Consider the following 25,610-nt stretch of genomic DNA (forward strand, 5'->3'; position numbering starts at 1 on the left):
AATAAATAATGCAAAAAATCAATGTAGGCCTTTTGGAATTAGCCAATAAATACACGTATGAATAAGGAAGGAAGGATTTATTTTTGAGTGATTACTCTGCTCTTTATACACGATCTTTGACATCTCGTCGCTTTGCCGAGTGTAGCCGATTCTTCCCGAAGTGTGGCGCCGCCGGCGGAGCTGCTCGCCCCTTTAAACAGGTTTCTCCCAATGCAGCTTTCCACCCGCTCTTTGTCCGCGCCCGGCTGACTGACGACGCGTTTCCCTTTAAGATGATGTCGGAGACTATTATGTGTTATTTAATTATTTTGTGTAATGTCGGCAGGCAGAAACTTGGACTAAACAATAACGTTACAGAGGAGCGACGGTAAGAAGAGGAGTGTAGCCCCGGCCGGCATCATCGCGTCTCAAAGTGGCGGAGGGGTTCGCTGTAGTCCGGTGTCCTTGCGTGTGTCAAAGGCAGCAGCTGGGGGTGTTTATGACAGACAGCAGCACTTCTCCGGGACAGAAATGTCTCTTCATGTTGGACTAACAGACAAAGCAGACTGGCATCGAGGCGCAGAGCAGATACGGTGAATGCGGTGAAAGTACTCTCTTACTGTCTGCTCTCACCGCGCAATGTTTTGGATGTTTGGAGGAGACAACGGGCAGTAGTCTCAGCACACATATAACAGTGTTTTAAAGGGGTAAGTAACACATCTGGTTTCAAAGCCAGGCAGACATTATAATAGCAGCTTTGTCTCCTCACCCCCTACATTGTATTTTATTCTGCTCACACTGCTGCCTTCCTATTTTTAATGTGTGAGGACTTCCACAGAGGCCAGTCTGCCCGCTGTGTGTTACATTCCCTCCACGTCCTTTCCCCCCCATCGTGTAAAAAGCTCTTATGTAACCCTGTGGGATTCCTTTTTTTGGGAGACTTCCTGGCCCTGTGCAAAGGAAAACACAGCAACACTGGCTGCTGGAGGAGCAGCAGCATGTGCACCGACAGAGGAGGCTGCTGAGGAAAAAGCACAGGCTGTTCACATTCCAGCTCTCAACTGGGAACACATACACACACACACAGACACGCACACACACGCACACACACACACACACACACATACACAAACACACACACACATAGAGCAGCCTGTAATACAGAGAGGTGCAGGGCTCCTCAAACATCCCTTCTTCCCTGAAGACACTAATCATTTCACTTTTTTCATTTGAGCTTTTTATGTACTCATCTGTTGTTTATTGAGTTAATTTGTGTACTTTTATAAGATTTTTTTCTTTCTCCCAATGCACCTTTAAAGGCTACAATATGGTTAAACGTTGAGTCATATCTAACAACAGAAATCTTCATTTAATTAGAGTGTCTTTTGTAGTGAATGTTGGACCTGATATGTAACAACTTGGGGGTCTTGGGGATCATTATAAGGCCTAGAAAGCTCATTATTAGGCTATAAACAAAAATTAGCATTTTTAAAATACCAACTATATAAAAAATCAATTGGTATGAATTGGAGCTACAACTAATGATTATTTTCATGATCAATTAACTGTTTTGTCCATAAAATACCAGAAAATAGTGAAAAAAGCCCATTACAATTTCATAAAGCCTGTTTTGTTCAATCACAGATACTCAGTTTACTTTCACATAAAGCAAAGCAGCAAATCTTCACATTGGAGTTGATTGGCTTATCTATTAGTGTTGATCACACACATGTCTCCAGTGTGTCCGCACTTGAGCGTCTATTACTTTCAGAGTTCATCTCCTCTAACAGAAGTTTTCAGTTTCAGTTGTGGTATGGATGCACAGAATGAGATTATGTAAACGATGTGCTTCTGTTTGATACCTGCTCAGTAGTCTTTTGTTCAGTAGGTATGATTTGACACATTTTTGCTCAGTATTTAAAGTAGTGTAGCCTCACTGTCAGATGACCTAATGTGTGCCTTCTTCCTCTGGAATTATGTTGCACACGTGCTACTGTGAACTTTCACGTTAGTGTCACTGTGAAAATTACGCACAGACTGTGGTCCAGCAGCACCACATGGCTGAGTCATCTGGCCAACAATGTGCAACATCAGCTCCCTGGATGTATGATTTCTAACGAGCCACAGATGTTTCATTAGATTTGGCTTAAGACAGTTAATATGTTATTAATGAGTGTTTAAACTTTAAAGGGGCGCTCCACCAACTTCACACATGAACGTCAGTTTACTCGTCAGGAGGAGCGCTACTCTGCCTGTGATTCAGTTATCTTCTGTCGTGCTGGACGGAGCGTTCCGACGTTGTAAAAAATAACTGTGATGATGTCATAGTGATGTCATCAGGGTTAATTTGGTTTAAGTCTATGTGAAATTATAACAGAAAGCCTGCGTTACAGACTGGAAGGGTGGAGTTGGAAAGAAGTGGGCATTTAGGAGACAGACAGAGTCTAATGAAAGATGCTATTGAGTTGCATTCTGGGAAATGTAGGACCTGACCCATAAAGGGACTAAAAGTCAGGATATCTTTTTCACTTTTGCTTCAATTTTCACTGTTCTTTTTATAATCTGCCTCTTTTGAGTTCCCTAACGTTATGAAAGTGCAATGCTGAATCACCGGAGCTCCTCTATTCACAAATATTTGTTTTAATCTATATCATGTACATTTAAATAGGGAAAATAATGCCATCACAACTTATAAATAAACTTGTTAAGAGTCTGTAAATACTTCTTTTGAAACCTCATCTCTTGTCGTTCCTTATACTAATAATAACTATTATAATAATACATTTTGATGATGCAGGAATCATTTTAGCAGTTTTTTATTTAGCCACCATATATCATTCTTGTATTGAGTGTTTGAACTATAAAATAAATGCTGTATAATTCTTTTTTTTCCACAGAGATTTCCCACATCTCTCCCCCTCTACGTGGGGACCAACCATCACCACAACCTCCCCCTTTAACCCCTTCCAGCATGACATCACCAGACTCGCCCCCTCTGGTCTCCCCTTCCCCGTGCCCTGCCCCACCTCCATCCCTCCCTTCCTCCCCCGTGCCCTCCTCTCCGGCGCCGTCCTCTTCCTCCCTCCCCGCCCCGCCCTCGCTGCCGCCCACGGGTGAGGTGATGGTGCTGGCTCTGGGCAGGAAGAAGCAAAGGGTCCTGATTGCTCTCTCCATCCTGCCCAACCTCTTCCTGGCCTTCCTGCTCTCTTCCGACCCCCTCATCACCCTCTCCTCGCCCCACCACTGCCACCTGCCGGGGCCCTTGCCGTCGCCCGAGGTGCTGAACGCCTCCCTGCCCTGGGAGAAGGGGGAACGGCCCGGGGACAGCGGGGGCCTGTCCCAGTGTAAGCAGTACGTCAACGGCAGCCAGTCGGCTGTGGTGGACTGCGAGGCCGGCTGGGACTACAATGTCACAGAAGGGCTGAGGAACAACATTGTTACTGAGGTAAATTCCAGCCTGGGAGCCTCTTGAGCTCTTTAATTATGATCCTCGCCTGGTTCATTGTTTTAGCTTTCTGTGGGAAGGCTACCGATGTTGTTTATGTGTGGATTTAGGGCCTTTTAATGCTGAAATGGTGTTTCTTTTTTTATCCGGTATTTATCCACACGAGGCTCTTGCTGAGTACGCAGTCTCCCTTTTTGCAATGCCCCGCCAAACTTTAATACAGCTGCACATATTTGTAACCATGCATTGGACAAAAAGTCTTTTCCCTGGTGGCTACTGGAGCCTTAAGGGACCAAAACAGTATTTTTGATTCCCATTAACTTTAAAAGGCTTTTATGTTAGATGACTTTTGATACATTTCCAAAGTAAACACAGATTAAAACTGATAACTTTCTAGGTAGCCACTGGTTTTTATCCATTTTGCAATGCAAATAAATTCCACTTGCACTTGTAATAAATCCTTAATCGTAGCGTTTAGTTGACTTCATTTTTGTGAAGTTGACTTTCAGGAAATCTTCAACATCAGAGCCTCTGATACCATTTTATACTCAAACCTCCTGTTTTATGTGGGTTCATGAATGTGTGTGGCACCTGCATACATGTGAGTTATTCCTATGAATCCACAATCTGATGCTGTGGATCCGTACGCACGACTTCTAAACCACAAAGTTACATAGAATTACACATTGTTCATTTGCAAAAAAATAAATTATATATATGTATGTTTTAGTTTAGTCTAGTGTCACATGCTCACCCACTCATTTTGTGTCTCTTCACTTTTCTCTGTTTGTTTCACTTGTCAGGGAGTCGTTAAATGAAATTCCTGAACTTAAGACAAATACATCTTTGCCCTGCGCTGTTAGACCTGCGTTCAACCATGTTTGGGAGGAGGATTGTTGACCCGCTCAGAAATGCAGGTTTAACCTGCGTCACTGAGAGATTTCAGAGATATTTGAGACATGTGTGAAATGTCAGAGGTCAGAAACGTCACTACAGAGGAACAGTCCCTCATTACAACCAGATTACTAATAAGAGAAAGAGTATGTACCAAATTTAATAGAAACCAGGGTACAGAATGAATCTTAAAAGAGCTACACAACTGTGAGATAAAACATGAAAAAACACACGTATAGCACCTTGCTTGAGGGCAACACAATAATCAAAAGAAGGTTTAGGGAACATCAGTTATTTGTCTAACTGTTGTGAGGATTTAAACCTCCAGGACCTTATCTCTAACCTTTTAACTGTAGCTGACTTCTGATCACTCGATAAAAAAGCAGCAGAAGATATATATTGTGAATACAAGCAGTGATGCGTTCAGTGTAGTGTTACATGATAGTATCATTCCTTTAAATAGCATTGTGTCTCTTGGAAAACCTGAAACATCCGGGATATTGACAGGTTTGAAAAGTCAACAATTGTATCTACAATTGTAAGTCGTTTTTTTTTCTCTTATACTCAGAATTAGACACCTAAATCCAGTATACCAGATTATCAATCAGTGGAGAGGAAATTAGAGATATAGATCTGATTCTCAGATTTTAAGCTGAAGGAAAAAGCTGCCTCTGACTCTTATATGTTCTCAGATTATGTACAGAATAGAAAAACTGTGCATGTGCATTTGGATTAGCACGGTCAGCGCTGAAGATCGTGGGAAAAAACATAGTCGTTGGATTTCACTGTGAGACCTTTGCTCTTGTTAAGACTAAATGTCTTTTCACAGAGTCTTGCCAGCTGCACACAGCTTTCCACTCTGGCTGGTTTCTCTGTGGTCTGCGTGTCTGTTTTCATTTCTGTGCCTAGTGATGTGGGAGCCACACCCAGCCCTTCAGTCCATGGCATTAGGACAGTTCACTGGTTATCCACCCACACCAGTGCAGTGAGCTGAAGATACAGAAACACTGCCAAGGGAAGCATTTAACAGGAGCCTGTTCCCAAATACATTTGTATAGACGTACAGTAAGTAAGTACAGATTCCTTCGTCCCTTAGTTCACATAGTGAGAGTGACAAGGAGACAGAGATTGACATAATTTGGCTCTTAAATCAGGTTCAGCTCAGTATTTTTTTTGCTGTCATGATGATCTCTTCCTCCAGTGCTGCTTTGCTGAGCTGGCAGTCTGGTGAGCAGGAAGCAGGGAGGACTGTGGTCAGCTCCGCCTCTGCTGCTGATCAATAACTAGCGTGTCCATCTGAGGGTCACGCTTCTGCTTTTCACCAGCAGAAACATCGTCATCATAAAACATCTTCAACACAGCTTTCATCTGAAGCTCATCTCGTCTGAGTGTCTGCTATGAATTAGTGAAGTTGAGTTCATCACACAGTGGCAGCAAGACGCCCCTTTCTATTCAAATGGAGCCAGAAATGTAGCAAATGGATGCAGGTCTCATTCCCTCCAGAAAGCTCAAATCTGCTGGTGCCTGATCCTCATTCACAAAACCAGTCTGGGGAGTTTACAAACTCGTTTGTGTGCATTTTCCTCCCTCCTGTTGTCCAAAGCATTCCACCCGTATGAGCGCTACTAGCTGCTATGCTGGCCTTTACCCGGCGAGTGCGCAGGGTTGTGGCTCTGTGTCTCAGCAACAGGATGACTGATATTATGTGACAAGCTTTTATGTTTCTGCGCACGAGCTGCAATTATGCGAGGCCTTTTTTTTTATCAGCGGCCCTCTGCTCTCCCTCTCCCTCTCTAGATCATTAAAATCATTCCACTTTCAGCGGTGAGCCGACAGCGACGTTAGCAGAGCTCAGCTGTTAATGCAAATCAGTGGGTCGGCTTAATGTGATTAAAATTCAGATCTGAGAGCAGATATCTGTTTTTATCAACAGAAGTGCTGACTTGCCATGTGGCTGTACTGTTTTTGCACAAAGTAAATGCATGGGACCAGATTGTCCTTTTTGTATAATACTACCGTTATTACTGTTCACTACTAATACTGATACTACTGTGTACTACTAATACTCACTGTAATGCACCAACTGTCCTCTGACTGCCACGACCACACATACAGTGATATTATGTGGTTACAGCTTCCTGTTTAATGGGTCCTGAAGGATTTAGACTGCATCATTCTCTCAGCCTATGATCCAGCTATGTTTACACCTGAGACTGTACTCATAATTATTGATCAAACAGAAATGATCCACATGGAGAGCCAGTTAAACCCAGGAAGAACCATAAACAGATTTTATTGAGATACTTTTGAGAAAAGAAGGAATTTGCTGGAATAACATTTTAATACCTCATGTGTAAACTTGTATATATTGTATTTATACTATATTATATTATTTAGGTTATATTATATTTGCACTGCAGGTGGGATCCATGCTCACTTTTATCACATTTCAGCATCATGAACCCTTTTCTACTGGACCTGCATGAGTTCTGTCTGCATTTAGAGGTTGCAAACATTAGTATTTGGTCGAAACAGGACTTAAGAAATAGTTTAAGTCCTCCTCTACTCAAAAATGTGTTTTGCTTATTATGACTTCACTTGGATGTTTGAGTTTCACTGTGAAGAATGATGCATGTGCAGAGTTTGACACTCAAGCTGTTTTCACATTGATCTGCTGAAGGAGGAAAATTTCTCTGTGCTGACCTTAAATCTGAGATGATCAGCGACTATCACAAGATAAAAGGCCCAAATTCTCTTATTCCAGCTTCTTAAATGTGAATATTGGTATCTTTAGTCCTCTATGATAGTAAATTGGGTATCTTCGGGTTGTGGACTATTTGTTGGGACAAAACAAGACACTTTAGGTTGCATCTTGGGTTTTGGAAAACAGTGATCAATGTTTTTCACCATTTCCTGACATTTTATAGACCGATCAATCAACTGAGGAAATAATAGATTAACAGATGAATTGATACTTTGTCGCAGCTCTGCACCTAAAGTAAAAGAGCAAAGAGTTTCCTCTTGTCTGGCACAGACGTAGGCCTTCACATCCAGGTGTAAATTAGTTGTGGAGTTCTCTACTGTTCTCTCTGTAGGCCAGTTTCATTAATGGGTTCTGTGACAATTAACCAGTTTACCATATAGACTATAATTCAGTCATCATTTTAGGGTAAACAGAGTCTACAAAGTGTTCTACTAGTGTTATAAATGATATAATAACTTAAAACAAGTAAAACAAAAAGTAGGAAGAATACATTGGGGAATAAAAACTAAATAAAATCACATAAAAGCAGAACTTTAGTTGCACGTTAGTTAAATAAGTCAGATTTGAACTGCAGTGTGTTGAGCCCTTTTTATCCAAACTACTGTCATATCATTTTCAGCTCTGGGGTCAGAAATGATTGTAAAAGTTTGGGTTGGTTTAAGTAGTATTAAAATATTAAGCCAGCAGGTGCACATCTGGATTTTGTCAGTTAGGTCTCTGCTTTGTTTCAACCTCTCCCTCCCTTCACCCATCCTGTCTGTTGTCTAACATGTACACGTATTAAACAGACAGTAACTCTCCTCCTCTCTCTCCATCTTGTGTCTGTGCTGTCCAGTGGGATCTGGTGTGTGGTCAGTACTGGCTGGTCCCGGTGGAGGAGGTGTGTTTCATCCTGGGCGTGCTGACCGGTTGTCTTGGCCTGGGCTACACCGCTGACAGGTAATATTCTCTCGTATTCACACACACACACACACACACACACACTAAACCTACAGAAGGAGGAGAAGAAGAGGTTCTGTTAATAGGTTACTGTGTCAATGTGGAAAATTTGTATGTGGTCTTTCTGTTTGTTACGCAGGGCGCACACGCACACACACACACACACACACACACACACACACACACACACACACACACACACACAGAGATTTGTAAGCATGTTTTGGTAAAAGTCCGTCTGTCTGAACATAACTGTGTTTCACATAAAATAACGTTGTTCCTCATTTTTCAGTCTGTTGTTCTGACTTTGCAGTTTCATTACCTCACAACTCACACACACACACACACACACACACACACACACATAAAGTACAAAAAGTATCCTAGCTGTTAATGTTCAAATGAAATTAGCCATAGATTTACTGTGCCTGCCAGTGGTTCCTCTATCAGTAAACAGCATATGGCCACATGCTGAAAGGAAGAGAGATTTAGTATCAAGTGTCGGAAGGCTCTCAGTAAGAAATCATTTTGTATGAGAAATACTGCTGTTTGCAACAGACAAACATAAGAATATATCACAAAACCTCAAGTCTCCTCCACACACAACCAGCGAGGGATAGTTAATGTAAATCTTTCTACATTTGCAAGCTTTATTACACAGGATCTTGGAGTTCAGGGCCTCAAGCTCTGCACAGTCTGCATCAGGCACACCCCGAGCACCACAGATAATTGACATAATGGATCCCGCCTGTGTCTGCCGTGTTGTCAGATTGAAAATCGCACAGGGGAAGCGGTAGTTTTTGGGGGGAATTGTGAGGGAGATGATGCCAACTTAATCAGCTAACAGCCTTCATTAATTTGCTGACCAATTGAGCATAGCATCTGTTTGTTAAGACGAGTGAATTAATGCCGCCTCCTGGGAACATGCAAAGAAAAAAAGGGAAGAGCGCTAATCTGCAGGTTGGAGGCAAAACGGATGAAAGCAGCTGAGAATTAGCTAATCATCACATTTAGATCAGTTACGCTTCAGAGCGGCTTTGGAGATAAATTTTATGTTTCTGTCTTTGTGGAATTAAGACTGAAACATTTCTTTTTCAAAGTTTCGATACATTCAGATGATGTCAGTTCTGTTGAACGGGGCATCTGCAGGTTAATCTTGATATGGAAATGAAATCAGGCCGTAAATTGTCTTAATTTTGTTTTGAGTAAACTTTTTATTTGATTTTATTTCTGATTTGTTCAGAATTAGCTTTTCAGCAGCAGAAAAAGACGTTTAATTAATAATATGAGACTGTGAATGTGGTGGCAACAGTAAAACTTCATGAAATTATGTTGTAACAGTGTAGAATTCACATTGTGGCTCTAATCAGTAGATCCTATTTTGTGCTCTCATCCTCTTCCTGTTAATATTCAAACATGTGAAGTAGTGTCTTTGCTTTTGTTCTATCAGCACTTTCATTACATTTCATGCTGATGTACATCGTGTTGTTTTTTATGATAAAAATGAATCAAATCTAAATATTTTTTGGTTTTGATAATAAATCGGGTGAAAGATCAACAACATCCAAATCATATCTGTCAGTAAATCACAGTAGTTGTTTTAAAAACTTGTATCTACTAGAAAGCATACATGATTCAGTGCACTTTTCTTCTTTTGTCATATTTATAGTAAAGGTTCAGTGAGTTGTTGGCCAGGTCCTGTTTTCAGTATACATCTCTGTTTCCCTGCAGGCTGGGTCGGTCCAAGACTCTGCTGACCTCTCTGACCCTGTCAGTGGTGTTTGGGGTGCTGGTGTGTGTCTCTCCGTACCCCTCCATCTTCATCGTCATGCGTTTCTGTCTGGCGGCTGCCAGTGCGGGAGTCTACCTCACTCTGTACATCACCCGTGAGTATTTGAACATTTAAAATATGCACCGTGTGACCTGACAGAGGGAAAAGTTATATGTTGATAGGATGGATGTTGTGTTTATCTTGTCAGGCCTGGAGCTGTGTGAGCCGTCTCTGAGGCTGGTGGTCACCATGCTGGCCGGACTGATGACTGTAGCCGGGGAACTGCTGCTGCTGGCCGTGGCTCTCGGCTGCCAGTCCTGGAGGGGCCTGCTGGGAGCCGGCTCCGCACCGCTAACCCTCTTCCTCAGCTACGGGTACGAGTCTGTGTGTATTTGCTTCCATGCGCATTCTGTGTGATGTTTTAGTGTTTCTGGATTCTAAGATTCATTAAATAATTAGAATTTTCTTTTTGCATTTAGATATTTGTTGTCGAGCACATTTGTTGGTTATTTGCTGAGAAACTGCAGAGTAAAGACGAGAGGTGATAGAACCTGATTGTCATTTGATAAAGTGTCTTGATGCCAACTGACATGCTGAAAGCTTTGCTGGATTGTATTGATTCCAGTCCCCTCGTCACACTGAGCCTTTTAGCTCATGTCAGAATGCATTAGAGCTACAGTTGTATGCAAATGTTTGGGCACCACTTGACAAATAACGTATTGGTGATTTTTTAATTGAAAAGGTGTAAACACTCTAAAATATGGAACATAAAACACAGTATTTTCAGCAAACATTAATGCATAGATACTTTTTATATCATAAATTAAACAAATAAATAAATAAAAACATTGTGGTATGTGCAAAAGTGTGGGAACCCTACATAGTCAATACTTTGCAAACCTTACAAAAGGCTTCTAGTTCTGCAATCTCTCTCTTAGAGAATCTCTTTTAAAATCTAAGCACAGATTTTCAGTTATGTTTAAGTCAGGGGACAGTGAGGGTCGTCCCAAAACCTTCAGCTTGCGTCTCTTGAGGTAGTCCGTGGTGGATTTCGAGGTATGTTTAGGATCATTATCCTGTTGTAGAAGCCTTCCTCTTTTCAGCTTCAGCTTTTTTACACACAGTGTCATGTTTGTAAAATCCTTTCTTCCCTCCACCCGTGTGATGACTGCACTGACTGCAACACGACCCCGAAGCATGATGGATCCATCTCCATGCTTAATAGTTGGCAAGGTGTTCTTTCCATGAAATGCTGCTCCTTGTTTTCTCCTAAAATACCATTGCTGATTGTGGCCAAAGATTCTATTTTAACTTCATCGGTCCACAGCACTTGTGTCCAAAATGCATCAGACTTCTGTAGATGTTCCCTTGCATACTTCTGACATTGGATTTTATGATGAGGACACAGGTAAGGTTTTCTTCTACTGACTCTTCCATGAAGGTCTTGTTTGTGCAAGCATTGCTCCACAGTGGAACAGTGCACCACCACTCCTGCGTCTACTAAATCTTCCTGCAGGTTTTTTGCAGTCAAATAAGGATTTTGATTTGCCTTTCTGACCAGCATACAAGCAGTTCTCTCTGAGAGTGTTCTTGGTCTGCCAGTCAGATCTCATCTTGACCTCCACAGTTTCCGTAACTGCCATCTTGTAATTGCATTTCTTACTGTGGAAATTGCAGGCTGTGTTGTGGGCATCAATAACTTTCATTGTCAGAGTTTTACACAGCTGCTTAGAGGGACCCATGATTCCTGAGTGTTTTCGTACAAGGTTTGAAGAGTCAGAGTATTTGTAAAGCTTTGAAATTGGCATCAGCTGACATTTCCTAATGACAACTGTTGACATGTCTCAGGCCTAACGAGCTGATTAAAGTCTGAGATCTTGTAAAAAGAATCTGAGACTTCAGATGGCCAAACGTTTGCACATGCCACAATGATGTTTTTATTTAATTTTATTTTTTAAATTTTGATTAATTTATGACGTAAAAACTAACTATGTATTAATGTTTGCTGAAACTATTATGTTTTATGTTCCATGTCCAAGAAAGACTGTGTTTAAATATTTTCAATTAAAAAGTCACCAAAATATGTTATTTGTCAAAGCGTACCCAATCTTTGCATACAACTGTACTTTGTTTAGGGTCCTCAGTCCCTCTAAGACCTTTATTACAAGATAAGCCTTCATTAAAGTTTCAAAACCAAATTAACAGAGATTAAAGTAAGATTACTGGCAATGAATTGCAGGTTTTAATAAGATTCAAAGAAAAGATGGATTAAGAAATAAAGAGTTCTGATACTTTGTGGCCCACGTTGGTTATTTTCCAAGCAAAAGGAGCAAATCTGGGTCACAGGCAAAAAATATAATACTTCTAAATAGTTCTGATGCCGGGTAAAGGTCAGCAAAGATCAAAGAGTGAGCTGTACTTATGTTGTGTCTTTGCTCTCCTGCAGCATTCCTGGGGTATTTCCAGAGTCTCCACGCTGGCTCCTTCTGTCAGAGCGATCTGGGGACATGAACTCCTTCACAGAGAGAAGAAACTCCAACAGAGATGTGAGGGATGATGAGAGCTTCACAGGTGTGTGTAGCTTCACAGTAACAGATCAGATTCTCATTCCCTCCCTCAAAATGAGAGCAGCTCACGTTTTTTTGCATCACTGAATGGACATTCAGTTTATGAAAGCTGCATTATTTATGTGTTACTTATTACAGGGCATTTGAAAACATGAGTTACTATCATGCACCACCAAGAGCAGATAATAACACTCAGTTATAATTAATGATTTATTAAAGGCACATAGGGCCTCCATCAATTAAATTATAATGGAGCTTAATGACCTGCTGCTACAAAATGTGCAGCATCTTTGGAAATCAAACAAACCTCACTATATTGATTGTGCACCTTCTGTGAAGACAAGTTAAACTCCTGGTGCATATTTAGTAAAACTGAGTTTAGATTCATTTTAATTCTCTCCACTGAACATGAAAATTTAAAGCAACCTTACAAATGTCGATGTTGTAGAAACCTCTGGTTTTATATCCTTGCCTCTATTATTTATCAGTATTTCTATGGAAGCAAATCATTGCCATAATAATATGAATTATATCAGCAACCAAATTTTTAAATTTAATGACTACTGAATACTTAAAGGTGCAATGTGTAAGAATTATGTATGAATTTCAGTTTAAAACACTCAAAAACGAAGTAAAATTATCAACAGAATGTGAAGAACTAACAGTTTTGGTGATCAAGTATGTCTATGTATTGTGTTGCAGAGATATCTATTGAATTTAGCATGCTAACCAGCTAGCCCTGGTCCGTACTGTCTTGTAATACCACTTTGTACCTCAAGGGGCAATAATGAGTCAATGTAGCATCCAGTTTGCCCTCAGTCCAACATGAGAGGAAGAAGAAGTAGCACTTCCTCTTTTAGATTAGTCCAAGCCCCCAGAAACAGCGCTGGGCTTTGAAGCCAATTTGACATAGTAGCCAAACCGTGCAATTACAGCTTCCAGGTCCGACACGTGATCCACACTGGCCCAGAGAGTATTTTTCCGGTGCACAATCATGGGAAAAGGAGTGGCTGTAAAATGGTGGAAACATTTTTTTAAGCATCACAACCCCGTCAGAATTTGATTCATTCAGTCCGATAACATTTGGAAAGTCTAGAAAAGCCACACCATTGAATTGTTTTATCCCCATTCAAGATAGCAGAGAGCTAAACTGGAAGTTAGCTGGCTCGGCTGGCGGAAATCTCTGGTGCTTATGTGGTTGGGAGGCGGGCTTAAATGAAACGCTAGTGTGCTTGCTCTATGGGCCGCTCAGATGTGGAAGCTATGCGGAAGATCTGGGTAATTTTATACCAGGAAGTGGAATTTGTCTGGCTTCATACGCCACTGAGCAACTTTCATAGGAATGAACGGGGCCCCGCCTCAGACGCTGTATCCAGTTCTCTTTATACATCCATGGGTTATATTAATTCAAGCAAATGTTAGCTCAACGTTAGCACTGAATTGATATTGCTATCATACTTAGTCAAAGTCCTAGTTACCTAGTTTGCTAGCTAAGAGCAGAGCACTGATAATGCACTATTGATTTGGCGGACACCTCAACTTTCTGGTGATATGCTGCCCCCAGTTGGTTTGGGGTGTGAAATATGAATTCAACAGTTCTTACATATTGCACCTTAATGTTGAAATTTAATGACTACTGAATACTTATTATTTAAATTTAAATACTGCAGAATTCATTGCACTGAAATATTTGACTTTGAAAAACATCTTTCTGAATTTATGTGGTCTGAATTTCACTTTGTGAAATTGTCAATAGTCACTTTCAGGGTGTGCTATTTCAAAAACTTTATTTCCAATATATATTTAATTTAGGGTTTTTACATTCAAATAGAAAATTTATGTGCCTAATATTCAAAAGTTCTGTTCAAGTTGCTTTATTTCAATAAGCTCAATTCAGATTAATTCAAGTCAAGTCAAAAACTCTGGTTGCTCAAATATGCCTGGTCAAAATCAAATGTTAAAATTAAGGTATAAAATTCAGATCTGAACATAAAGGACACCACAGATAGCTGTAATCACATATAATGACATGATTACACACAAACAAAACTTAACACTGTTATGACACTTTTATTAACTATCACTCACATGTACGAAACATTAACAGGGGGGTTTAAAACTGTTCAGAAATGTGCTCAAAACTCATGAAGACGTGTGGCTTGAAGGTTCATTGTTGAACTTGGAAACAGTAGCTTGACAAAAAAACTCAAGGTTCACTTACTAGATTTCCCACAGAGCTTTTAACTTTTACCTTCAGTGTCAGTGGATTAATTTGTTTTAAAAATATCACGTGTTATAAATCATTTATTGATTGTTTATATACTGCTTATAAATGCTAAATCATTTATAAATAATATTGCTAATAAGCCTGGTATAGCTACAGTATTCTTGGTGGGCTATTAAATAACTTTGACCCTTATATGAGCAGCAGGAAATGTAACAACATTAATTGAACTTGTGTGCTCCTGCACAAGGCTCTTTTCATATTAGAAAATAAAATGACAGTGAGCTATTGATCAAATGAGAAACCAGGTCAGATCATCATTCTCTGTCTTGCTGAACTGTCGATTTAAAGAGAAACCCTGTTTGTCCTGTCTGGTGTCCGCAGAGCTGGACTCAGAACCGGCCCCCTCCTCTCGCCCCCACCTGTCCTTCCCCGAGCTCTTCCACAGCAGGAACATCTGGAAGAACATGTGTGTGCTCGGCTTCACCTCGTAAGTCATCCTATACTCCTGACATTCATTTAGCAACGCTGCAGTTTGGAGCCAGTCCTTTCCATTTATGTAGTGCTTTAGTTACAGGCCGTGGCAGCTGCTGCAGTCTCATATTTCATTCGGAAAGTGTTTTGACATTCACCTTTGCTCACTGATTCTTATGTTTTCTTCCACTCTGAGACACTTTTCTATTTAAAACCTGTGTGGAAATACATGAATGCTGACTGTGTGTGTCTGTATTTGTGTCCTTCTTCCCTCAGATTCATCTCTCACGGCATTAGTCACTGTTATAGCTCTTTCCGAGGTGACGTCAGAGGCACTGCCCCCAGCTTCTATTGGACCTACCTGCTGTCTGTTTGTGCAGGGGGCGGCGCCTGGCTGTTGCTCTGGGCGACCGTAGACAGGTGCGGCCGCCGTGGCATTCTGCTCCTCTCCATGACGATGACGGGCCTGGCCTCTTTAATCCTCCTGGGACTCATGGAGTGTAAGTGGGCTTTAGTTCACAGGATATTGTTTTCTCCAACTTCTCCAATAAGTGAGGAAATCTATTAATAGTTTTTGCCAACAAGGTGGACACATCTCCCAGGAAATCTCCCCCCTGTGGTTAACCATGCATTATGTGAGGCTTGTATAAGGATTAAAGGCCTTAGTTTTTTAAATCTTAACTGGAATGAAGGTACAAGTTAGTTAATATGAGGCTGACCTCAAATCTTGGGTCATACTAGATGGTCCAGTCACCACTTACTTGGCTTCATACATAATGAAGTAGATTAAAAGCAAACCGGCCAGTTCTTCATGAAAAAATAACGTTCTAGGTGCCTTTTGTTTTTTCTACAGTGTAGTGTAGAAACACACATCCATCATTGCCTGAGTCTCAGTCTCCCCCTTGTGGCTGAAAAGCAGTACGACTTCTCAGTTTATGTAGGACACTGCAGTGGCAGCAAAGTCAACGCTGTGTCTGGCGCTGTGCTTTAATCATGCATCAAAGGCTGAGGGGGCAGTAGCACTGGCGGTGACCTCCACTTGTTCTTTGTGTCTACTGTTAGTGAAAGAAGTGTGGGAAAGTTTTAGGGAAAAGAGTAGGTAGGCTGATATTTGTATCTACAAATCAACAGATGATTTATCATCTGAAAATGAACGATAAAAATTCTGAGCCAAATCTTCACTAAAGCGTCTCCCTCCCTTTTTCATCTCTCTAGATCTCAGTGAGACGGCCATCACTGTCTTCTCAGTGCTGGGTCTCTTCTCCTCCCAGGCCACCGCCTCCCTCTGCATCCTCTTCACAGCAGAGATCATGCCCACCATCATCAGGTAGGATAACACAGACACACTGTGCAGTCGACACGTTTTTTGAAAGCTGTATTAAGATGTAGAAGATGTTAATACTGAATATTTCTTCTGTCAGAGAGAGCGTGCTCAACACTGAAATGCTGCAGGAATGAATCAGAACATAAAAAATGCAGTAAATCGTGAGGGAGTAGAGAGGAAATTTCCACTGATATCTATTAGTAATGAAGAGAAGTTTTCTGACATCTAAAAAAATCCTGATGAACTAGTATCACTCTTTAAATAATATAACAGCTGGACATTTGTTCTTTTGAAAATAAAGGGATGAAATGTCTCAAGTTTAGCAAATTACAGGTCATTTACAGTACTGTGCATGACCTGAAAATTCCCAAATAAATGTTAATTCATACTTGGTTTAGTTCCACATGAGAGTTAGATGAAAAGATTGACATTACCTTCATGTCTGTTGAGTAAATTAAAAGCTGCAGCCAGGAAGTGATTAGCTTAGCTTAGCATAAAGACTGGAAACAGGGGAGATAGTTGGCTCTGTCCAAAGGTAAAAAAAAGAGCCTAGCAACTCTACAGCTCACTAATGAACATGTTATATATTGTTATGTTGTTTTTACAAATTGGTTTTTGTACAGATTAAACAAACATTTCCAGCCTTTATGCTAAGCTAAGCTAACTGCCTCCTGGCTGTAGCTTTATATTTAAGAGACTGACATGAGAGTGGTATCAATCTTCTCATCTAGCCTTCAAAATGTCGAACTATTCCTTTAAAGAAATACAGACTTTGGTAGATGAACAACAGGGCAAAAATAGGCAAAAATAGCAGCTTTAACATTCTTGCACTTTTTATACACATTTTATTAAATCATTAAAATAAGATCAACTCTGTGGAGGCTATTTTACTTTTAATTAATAAAACACTGAAAAGCATCCATACAGAAATGAATGGATGTTAAAAATGAGTCTGAAAGTAGAAGCACATTATCTTTGTTGTACATGTCAACTGAAAACTAAGTTTGTGTGTGTCTGCAGGGGCACTGGCGTGGGCGCCGTGCTCGCTCTGGGCTGCGTGGGCCGCCTCAGCTCCCCGCTCATGGACCTGAGGAACCACTATGGCTACTTCCTGCACCACGTTGTCTACTCCTCTCTGGCCCTGCTGGCCGTGCTCTCCATCCTGCTGCTGCCCGAGAGCAAGAGGAAGCCGCTGCCCCAGACGCTGGCCGACGGGGAGCAGTACAGACGCCCCCCGCTGGGCAGGAGGAGGAGGGACAACGTGCCACTGCTGGCCACGCCCAACCCAGAGACTTAAAAAGAAACAGAAACAGCGTGGATGGACTGTTCTCAAGTCAACTCACTTTACCTGCCAGCCTGTCATGCAGCCAGAACATTTACATCTATTCATGTTCATGCAGAGCAATACAGAGAGTGGAAGAAGAAGCAGAAAGAGGGAGAGAGAGAGAGAAAATGGCTGCATTTATCAGTGTGGACAGACCATGATGGACGGTGATGAACCTGACACTCCAAGCTTCCTTACATATCATCCTCTAGTCATTCCAAACGCAGGCGGCTGGGTTGAGCTGCCATTTCATTCCATCTTTCTCCATTTCCTGCCATTCAGATGTCAACGTGTTTCTGAACATACACAACGTTCACATCTAGGGAAGTCCTCATCTTTCCTTTCATCTCTTCCTGACCGGATGGCGGGTGCTCCCCCCCCCCCCACACCAGCATACACTGCTGCACGCCGTCCTCCAAACCCAGTGTGTCTGTCGTAGAGATGTTAGCCGCTTACTGCGATCTCAACTCTACTCTCTGGCTCGGAGAGTAGTCGCAGCTTAATCCTAGCATTTGTCTTAACCCGCGTAGGATGTTTTTTTTCGTCGTGTTCGCTGTGTACGACAACACAATAAGTGCTCAGAAATGTACGAAATCGAAGCAAAGTGTGTGAAAGTTTGCATACTTTTCTGTGATGTACAACTTAACTGACACTTGTGGTAAATCCAAACAGAGATGGACTGCAGTTCTCGCACTTGTAACACTCAAGGGTGTTGTGGGAGTTATATGCCTTGTAAATACTCTAGACTTAGTTTCTTTAACTTTTTGGGGCATCTGAGTTTTGTTAAAGCAGACCCTGTGGCTGGAAACTGTGCAGTACAGTATGCTATGCAGTGGAAAAGTGTGGCACAGAGCACTTTGAATTATTCTTTTGAAAGACGATGGTGGTGAATTTGACCAAAGCCTTCAAATTTAAGGGAAGGGACACTTTTCTGAACGTAAATCATCTAAACACTATGACGGCACCATCTGTTCACTCAGTATTGGGATCAGAGGCAAAAACGCAACAAAAAAAAGTGTTATTCCAGTTGTTAAACCTGGCCTGGAGCCAGAGATATTTATATCTTATTTATGTTGTTATTACGCATAATAGCCTGAACGGGCAAAATTCAATAAGTTATCCAGAGGCCTCTGATTTTTCAGCATTAAGCTAACTATTGATAAATTGGGTTGAGATGACGTGGCATGGAATAAACTTTCCATTTTCTGATGATCGAAGAACAGTGTAGCTGTTAAATGTCACAACATTCCTATCTGCATGTTTGGACACACTGAAGGGCTTGTTTTTTCTGTATTTCCTCAGAAGCTTATAGTTACTCAATACCTCTCTAGATGACCAGTCTCTGCTGTAAGAGAATAGACGGGTACGAACAAACTACAGTAGTAAGTTTAAATGGTGACTTGTATAACCAGGCACATATATTTTTGTCAGGGCTTGATATGTGGAGGTTATCTTGTGTTATTTTGGCTGAATGTTTATTGATGCTGGAGAAAGGGCCCCATGATTAAGCTCCGTGAGGATTGAACGGCAGCTAAAGAGGGCCCCGGAGCTCCAAATTAACCCCCGACTCCTCCTCAAGCACGCCACAAGGATAATTGTTTTCGTCATACAGTAGCTTATTTATTTGACATTTTACATATGACACAAGTTAAATCATGATAGAGAATCATCAAAAAATGATCAAAAAAATCTGAGTGTATGCTAGTGTGCCCGGGTAATTCTGTTCCTCAAGTTTTCGTGTGTGCGTGAGGAAGCGGGGGTTGTTTAATTTGGACTCTGACATTGAGGATAATTATAAAAGTAATTATGAAGAACACTCACCTCTACTGATCGCTTCTTCCTCTGTCAGCTTTTGGTAGTTTTTTTTTGTTTTCTTCTCTGTATGTTGCACTCGACAAGTCCTAACACTTATACACTGATGATTATTATCACTATGATTAACTTGGCTCGAGTAATATTATGTCTGACAACACTGATGATCTGTTCAATGATGAGTGTGATGCAGTTAACTCTATAGCCTGATTTCATGTAAAATAAAACTGGTTAAATAATATGTCCGCATTTTGCAGTTCTTTCAGTATGAATCATGTGAGATGGACCATGAAAATTAACCCTTACATAGCCGTCACATCATCCTCTCATAATTAGTCTCTATACCAAACTTCTGAACCACAAATTAATTTTCATTCCTAAATATCTCATTAGTCATTTATGAATGGGTGATTAATTCTTAATGAAGCTTTCAGAGAACAGAGAGAGTGTATTCTTTAGGTTTTACCCTATTTGTTACATTTTAAAAAATGTTAAAAAAGGAGAAAATAATGGCCGAAATGATTTCAATGAATGTTATTGAATGTGAGGAACATTTTTGAATGGTGATTCAGGTGCACTTTTTTTTTATTTTTTAAAAGCTGAAATATTTCCATTTTTGTATATTCTGGGTCACTTAATGAAAATAATGACTGTGCTAAAAGCTAAAAGAGTGTAATTTTTACTGCTCTTTAATGTAAAAATGGGTCAAATTTGATTTGAACAGTGTGTAAGAGTTAAAGTGAGAAAGAAATCTGCATGTATGCTTCAACCAAACCAGCTCAGTTTAGAAGAAAAGTACTTTACAGGAGGAAGAAAGAAGAAAGGGTAATGATAAATGGGCTGCATTCATGTAGCGCCTTTCTAGTCTTATGACCACTCAAAATGCTTCACACTTACATGCCAACATTCACCCATTCACACACACATTCATGCACTGATGGCAGAGGCTGCCATGCGAGATGCCAAACTGCTCATCAGGAGTTTCTAATTCTCATTTACACACACACACACACACTCACATGCCGATGGCAAAGCCTTTGGGAGCGATTCGGGGTTCAGTATCTTGCCCAAGGACACTTCGACATGCAGACTGGAGGAGCCGGGGATCGAATTAGTGCACGACCCGCTCTACCTCCTGAGCCACAGCTGGGGAGATAAAACAGATAGAAGACAAGATGTAACAAGAGTACAAACCACAAAAAAGCAAAATAACAAGCTTGTAAGATGCTTTGCTTCTGTGAGACTTTGCAGGAAGCTGTTCCAGGGTCAACGTGCAACATGAAGTATGAAACTGTATGTAAGATGTGTGTATAATGGTAAATACACACTTATTGCATTGATTATGTCAATAAGAAGAATATATTGCATATATATGAATAATATGTATAGTATATTATATATTATTTTACTGTATGTATAGTAGTAGTATCACAGCATACATTGCAGTGAAATCAATAAAAAATATTTTTCAATGACCAAAAATAGCTACTTACCTATAGCCATATATTCCTCAAAGAACTACTAATTTCACAAGTAAACACTATACAGAACATTGTTTTTCCAAATACTTACAAACATTTCCTCTGTGTTTTTATAGTAGATATTTTGAATGTGAGGATGGACTAACACTGAAGTGTGAACTGCTGTTTAGTCTCTCTAATCTGTTTTGGAAATCCCTCTCGCTCCCTGTGAATCTGATCCACCAGCTGGTCTGGAAGTGAAGCTCTCCAAGAGATATCTATGATGAAACAAGAATTAAAAAATAAAAGACAGAAGAAACGTCCACATAACTGAGATATTCAACACTTCTAGTACTGAGCATGTGTACCACAACTTAACATGTACATATAGTTGTACTGAGATAAAATGAAAGGTTAGGTTACTAGCTGAGAAACTTAAATGCAAATTAAATATAGAGAGTGTAGCTGTTGAACAGAAGGCAAATGAAGCACCATGTGAAAGGTAACTCATAAGAACATACTGTACTTTTAACCCCAGCGCCAGCAAACAACATGCTCAAGTAACAAAGGAACAAATGAAAAAAAAACAACAACTCAGCGTCACTCAGCTGACTAACTAGAAGAATATTTATTTCATCATCCTGTTTTGGCACAAGACCTTCATCAAGATGATTTGCATAATGACAAGTAGAGAAAGGTCAAGAGAGAGAGAGAACAAAATGTCCTGACAAGATTGAGTAGGTGAAGATGACTGAGCAGCTGAGATTGATGATGAGAATGAATGAGATATCAAGACGCAAGACGAGCATTCCTCCATTAAAATAAAGATGAAAGATGACATGGCTCATGAGAAATAAATACAAATACTTAGAAGAAAAAACAAACAGTCATGTTACATTAAATACAGAATGCTCACTGATTAGAGCTAAAGCAGCACAGTCCAGTACTTCATGTCTTCCTCCTGTTGAGTTACATTTATCCTTTTTGAGCAACTAAAATGCAAAGATCAGACCAGTAAAGTCTGAGTGAAAGTCTAAAGAAAACTTTTTCCAACCGCTGACTGACATGACCTCTCATGTCCCTCTGCTCACATATCAGAGTTGATTTGCGTCACCACTCAGCTGTATTCCCTGCTTGTTGTAATTACTAAGTTTATTTGTGCAAAACCCACAACCAAACCCACATAAGTCACATGAACTACATACAGTATGCATAAACCTGTATAAACCTGTATTAGATAGAATAAAATGCAGAGCAGTGATTAGACACTCTGTGTATGGTCAGGAAATGTGTTGCTATTTAATGTACAGATCCAAATGTACCTCTCAAGCTGTCCACCTAAATCAAAGAAAGGCATTCAGTGTGAATGTCAACGAGTTATCTTTGTCCTCAAGGACAAAAGAAACGAGACAACGACCAGCAGAAAAGACGGGTCGGGTTACGCCTCATTGTCACGCTGAAGGATGCCAACAGCTACACGGCACTCAACACGTGTGGACAAGATCAAACCTGCTGCACTGCATGTCAAGTTCATTTGTCATCGCAACTATAAAAACGACCGCTTTTTAAAAAAAACTTTTTCAAAAATGTATCATTATTATTCAATCATTTATTTTTATCTATCTTTTGTTATGTTTTGTTCTGTTATGTTTTTTCACCCCTTTATTCCAACCATATCTGAATGATTGGGGAGGGGGGGGGGGGGGGGGGGGGGGGGGGGGGGGGGATGTTGGATTGATTTGGGACAGCTTGGAGTCAGAGGACCTGATCTCTGCTAAGCCCCTCTCCAAATAGAAAGCTGCTCCTCAGACCAAGTTGAACAGACCCCTCTTGTAGGGGAGGGGGCTGTTCCAAAGGGGATCTGACCTGAAACAGTCCTACGAGACTGGTGGGCACCTCAAGCAGGAGAGAGCAAAGAAAGCAAGGAAGAGGAGAAGGGAAAGAGAGCTAACAATTAAGAATTAAAAAAATGATAAAACCAAGCGACAAACAAAAATAAATGAAAAGAAAGAAGAAGAAGGAAGGGAAAATAAATAAAAATAAATAAATACATAAAATTCTGGCCTCTTTGTCCTTAGAGCCTAACAAGCGATGCACTCCAAGAGCAATGCATGTTATTTTTTTCTCTTTCTTTCTTCCTTTGGTTAATAGTCTCCCCCTTTTTCTCTTTCTCCCCTCTATATTTTTCACACAGAACCGCCCCCCCAAGCATTTGTCCCCAATTGCACAAGCCATCCCAAATCAATTGGTCTTAAGTCTAGTGTGTGTCCCTGAAAGTGACTTAAGTCATACACACATACACACACACACACACACACACAGACCTGGTGTGATAGAGAAAGCCTGTGTGAGATGCACTGCTGCCTGCTCATACATGATCCCTCTGCGTTAGAGATGGATGGACCCACTGGTAGATGGACACAGGTAAAACAATGTAAAACTCACCAGAAGAGAAGAGTTTGGCAGACATATAGCACATGTCAGGGTGGAGTCAGCTCAGGTGCCGGTGTGATTGGAATAATAAATATACAGTACTGTCTCTTTCTTCTGCCAGAGTAAAAACGGTTTGTGTTTTTGTTTGTGCAGACAGCTGGTGAGAACCCCTGTGTTTTGTCCTCAGACATCTGTGTGTGTGGAGAGAAAAAGCTGAAAGATGAAGAGCGAGGAGAACGTGGAAGAAAGGGCATTGTCCAGAGCATACACACACACACACACACACACACACACACACACACACACACACACACACACACACGCATACAACAATAAGAAAATCTAAGCCAAATGTTATACTTTTTTTGTTTGTTTTTTGTTGTTCTTGTTGTTCTTGTTATTGTTGCTGCTATATTGCTTTTTTCTCCTTTTTTCAATTTGTTTGAGTCTAGTTCTCCCTCTTGTCTTGTGCTGTGTCATGCAGTATGTGTCTTCATGTTGGAAACTTGTATTGCACTATAAACTAATTAAAATAAAATCAAAACTACACTTGAAATTAAGTTTTATTACAGGAATTGGGTGAAAGAAACATCAAATCAAAACCATGTGAAGTGTATTTAAGTTTTAGTGAGAAATTAAGTTTTCAGTTACTACAGTATAGTGTGTACATTGAATTAATGTATCAGACATTCTTCTGCTATGTTTGTATTGCTGAAACTGTAACTTGTTTATATCACACTGTAAAAGTAGTACAGCATTAACAACAATACAAGGTAAGGCTAGCAGCAGACCACTATTTCTAGTTTTAACCTCCAGTTTCAGATGAGAGATCTGTCTCCTGTTAGATTGTAAAGGCACATTTTGTATCTTGGTGATGATACAACAGGCATTAATTGACATTAATAACTGCGCAGCTTTTTCAATCATAGTACTCATGAAAGTGCCCCTTAAAACTGGTTGACATTTATTCACAACGCCTCATCAGAAATGACACTATATTAAAGGATGACAAGAGGCAGCAGTGGGTGTGTGAATGTTGTTAACTTGGTGAAATCTTGTTAAATCTGTTTTCTCCTATCTTCAGCTCCTACTACAGCTCCAGCGTCTGAGGAGGAGCTACTAACCTGTTTTTGATTGGGGAGTTTGGGCTAGATTAGGAGCTGTCATAGATGTGGGTCTGTAAAGTTCTGTGACACACTGTTTGTGAGAGTGAGCTCCACAAATACTGTAAACCTGACAAAAAGATTAAACAAATATAATAGAAAAAATAAGTCTATAGTATGTTTTTGGAGGTGACTGACTTCAATTCTGTCAGACTATAGCTCCTTTGGTCCTGTCAAATCCCTGAGGTCTTCAGTCTACACAGTGTGGAGCAAAAGAGAGAGTCAGCCAGGGCCTGATAGCTCAAAAATGTTTCAACTTAACTTGAAAAATGTACAATGTAAGCACAATATATTCTGAAATAATAAAGGCTTAATTAACTCAGGATCCCTCTACAAGGGTAACCTCAAAATTAGACATTTAGTTAAACTACCACAAAATCATTGCCACATGCTTAACCTGGAGCCCTGAGAGTCTGAGGCCTCGGGAAAGTTACCTGCTTTGCCTGGTTGGTAATCCAGCTTTAATCCAGTACAGTATGAGACATACAGAGCCCTCAAAATCCTGAAACATGATCATTCTTACATATAAGCTAACATTTTCTTTTTTACCTCTATCTTAAATGTCACATAAAATGTAATATACTGTATGTGATGTAATTCTAGTGATGATCATTACAAGCAATAATTTTCTATTAGCTTCACAGGGGTGTTTTTTTTTCAAAAATAAAAAAGTGATCTTATCTTGTGAGGCAGCTGGATTCACGAGATCATGACATCACAAGATCACGCGAGAATCCATCAGTGTTGCAAATCCAGCTGCCTCACAAGGTAAGACGGTGATACACTGTGATAGACACCTGCCAAGTATTTTTGAAAGCACCTGCCCTTTTCCAAACATCTTCCATGGACGACTTCTCAGATGGTTCTGTGTAACAAACCATCTGGCACGTCAGATTATGAGTTAAATTGCATTTGTTTCATTTTAATCTGTATTCTCATCTTTATGTCACACAGGAATTGATATGTTTCCATCTAATCAAAAACAAACAGTGTAACTGCAAATAATAAAAAGTACTATAACTATATTTCATTCTAAA

At 40.4% G+C, this 25,610-nt stretch overlaps 1 protein-coding gene across 1 annotated transcript; it reads left to right on the forward strand.

The window, feature by feature from the left end:
* The first annotated feature begins 172 nt into the window (after positions 1-172).
* On the forward strand, positions 173-19,758 carry slc22a17 (solute carrier family 22 member 17). The gene is made up of 10 exons (XM_042400149.1): positions 173-686; positions 2,877-3,424; positions 7,918-8,021; positions 9,753-9,907; positions 10,001-10,166; positions 12,239-12,363; positions 14,968-15,073; positions 15,334-15,557; positions 16,273-16,384; positions 17,402-19,758. Exons 2-10 carry the CDS (start codon positions 2,951-2,953, stop codon positions 17,676-17,678), a joined length of 1,743 nt encoding a protein of 580 aa, XP_042256083.1. The 5' UTR covers positions 173-686; positions 2,877-2,950; the 3' UTR covers positions 17,679-19,758.
* Positions 19,759-25,610: the final 5,852 nt, after the last annotated feature.

The sequence above is a fragment of the Thunnus maccoyii genome, chromosome 21 (genome assembly GCF_910596095.1).
Source record: "Thunnus maccoyii chromosome 21, fThuMac1.1, whole genome shotgun sequence".
NCBI classification, from domain to species: domain Eukaryota; kingdom Metazoa; phylum Chordata; class Actinopteri; order Scombriformes; family Scombridae; genus Thunnus; species Thunnus maccoyii.